The sequence below is a fragment of the Diospyros lotus genome, chromosome 3, assembly GCF_014633365.1.
Source record: "Diospyros lotus cultivar Yz01 chromosome 3, ASM1463336v1, whole genome shotgun sequence".
NCBI classification, from domain to species: domain Eukaryota; kingdom Viridiplantae; phylum Streptophyta; class Magnoliopsida; order Ericales; family Ebenaceae; genus Diospyros; species Diospyros lotus.
This window is the reverse complement of record NC_068340.1, coordinates 603,191-604,822: the sequence shown is the minus strand read 5'-3', so window position 1 is coordinate 604,822 and position 1,632 is coordinate 603,191. Positions and strand designations below refer to the sequence as shown.

Below are 1,632 nucleotides of genomic sequence, written 5' to 3'. Positions count from 1 at the left end.
AACATTAATAGAGCACATAATCATGAGAAAAACCAAGACATATCCGAATATGTAGTGTTCATCAACATCGATGGTTACACTACAACTCTATAGCTTCAATATTGTTATAATTAATTAATTCAATCTTTAGTTAAATTATGCAACTTGAATATATATATATATATATATATATATACTTGACCTATCAAATAGATATTGGATCAAGAATAATAACCAAAACATAACTTTATTTATTTATATTTAATTACTGTGTCCGTGGGTGGACGGACACCAATACTGCTTTAGCTGCACTTAATTTAAGTAAATTATTACAACTTCACGATAGATAGATAGATAGATGTAGTTCTATCGTGATTTTTTTGGCAACTAATTAAGTAATCTTACAAGTGAAAAATTCTGTAGCGTGCATATATAGTCTGCAAGAAAATGTTTCAGGACAACTTTTTTGTATCGATTTGAATTCACTTACTGAAATTTGACTTTCATGAATGAATTTATAACGATACTAATTCTGTTGTCTTGAAATTTTTTCCTGCATATATTATTCACGCTAGAGAACCTTCCATCTCGATCGGTGGGGCATATTACTCCTGTGAGTGACCACCGACTTCTCTGTTCTTGAGGATTATGAAAGTGAAAGAGGTGTTGCTCAGAACAAGGCGTCCACCATACTCATAACTGATCCCAACATCACTGCACAGAGCTGCATTGTTTCTGCTAGGGCAGTGAACCAACTTGTAGAAAGGATAATCACAGGTGCCACCAACCTTCTTGATGTAGAACCAGTTAGGGTAGGTTTCCGGTCCGAACTCTCCTTCGATGCCATCGGTGGTTATGAACCACTTCCCTGCCCATGGTTGGTAGTCACCGACCCTCCAGACGGTCCTCTGGTTGCAGCCGAAGAGAGGTCCTTCGGTGAACTTGATGTTAAGATTGGTGTTGGTATTGACGACGCCATTTATGTCGGTTACAGGTGAAAATCTTACCGGAATTCCTCTGAAGAAGAGTCCAGTTCCCCAGGCGACGTCAACGGGACATGTGCTGTTTAGACCAGGAAGTGCTAAGACTCCTCCCTCGCCTGCACCCCAAGTAAGAGATCTGATGAAGTAATCCTGGCCGACGAGGACCTTGTCGCCATTGCCATCTCGCAAAGCAATAGGCAACGAGACTAGTGGTTTTGTAGTGAAAGCAAGGAGAAAGAAGGAGAGGGCTATTAGTGCTGATGATGGACTCTTCATGATCGGAAGGAGAGTGCTGGTATTATTATTTTATTAGCTTTGGTTGATGTGGGGAAATTGAATGGAGAAGAACTTGAATTTATAGAGATACGAGGTGAGGTCCACTGTGCTATAAGTTCATCCCATCATTCACCATTAAGCGTTAATGCTGGCGTTCACCTTTTGTAAATGTAATGTATACTTTCCGCCCCAGCGCAGCCGTCAGGGGTGAACACACAAGGGGACTTTTTTCCCTCACATTTGTGGTGTGTCTGTATTTGATTCCTGGCTGCTGTGGTTTCTAATTTAAATTTTTTCACCATATTAAGGGGTCGGTTAATTGATGGAGGCGTCCGAGCTGGAGCGTTATAAAATATATATATATATATATATATTTTTTTTTTTTTGATTAAAA

At 39.3% G+C, this 1,632-nt stretch overlaps 1 protein-coding gene across 1 annotated transcript; it reads right to left on the bottom strand.

Annotated features, from left to right (window-relative positions):
- Positions 1-584: 584 nt before the first annotated feature.
- LOC127798397 (21 kDa seed protein-like) lies at positions 585-1,238 on the bottom strand. The gene has a single exon (XM_052331931.1). It carries the CDS (start codon positions 1,236-1,238, stop codon positions 585-587), a length of 654 nt encoding a protein of 217 aa, XP_052187891.1.
- Positions 1,239-1,632: the final 394 nt, after the last annotated feature.

Excerpts from the sequence above, each read along its gene's own strand:
- LOC127798397 (XM_052331931.1), bottom strand. The coding sequence starts at position 1,238 with ATGAAGAGTCCATCATCAGCACTAATAGCCCTCTCCTTCTTTCTCCTT.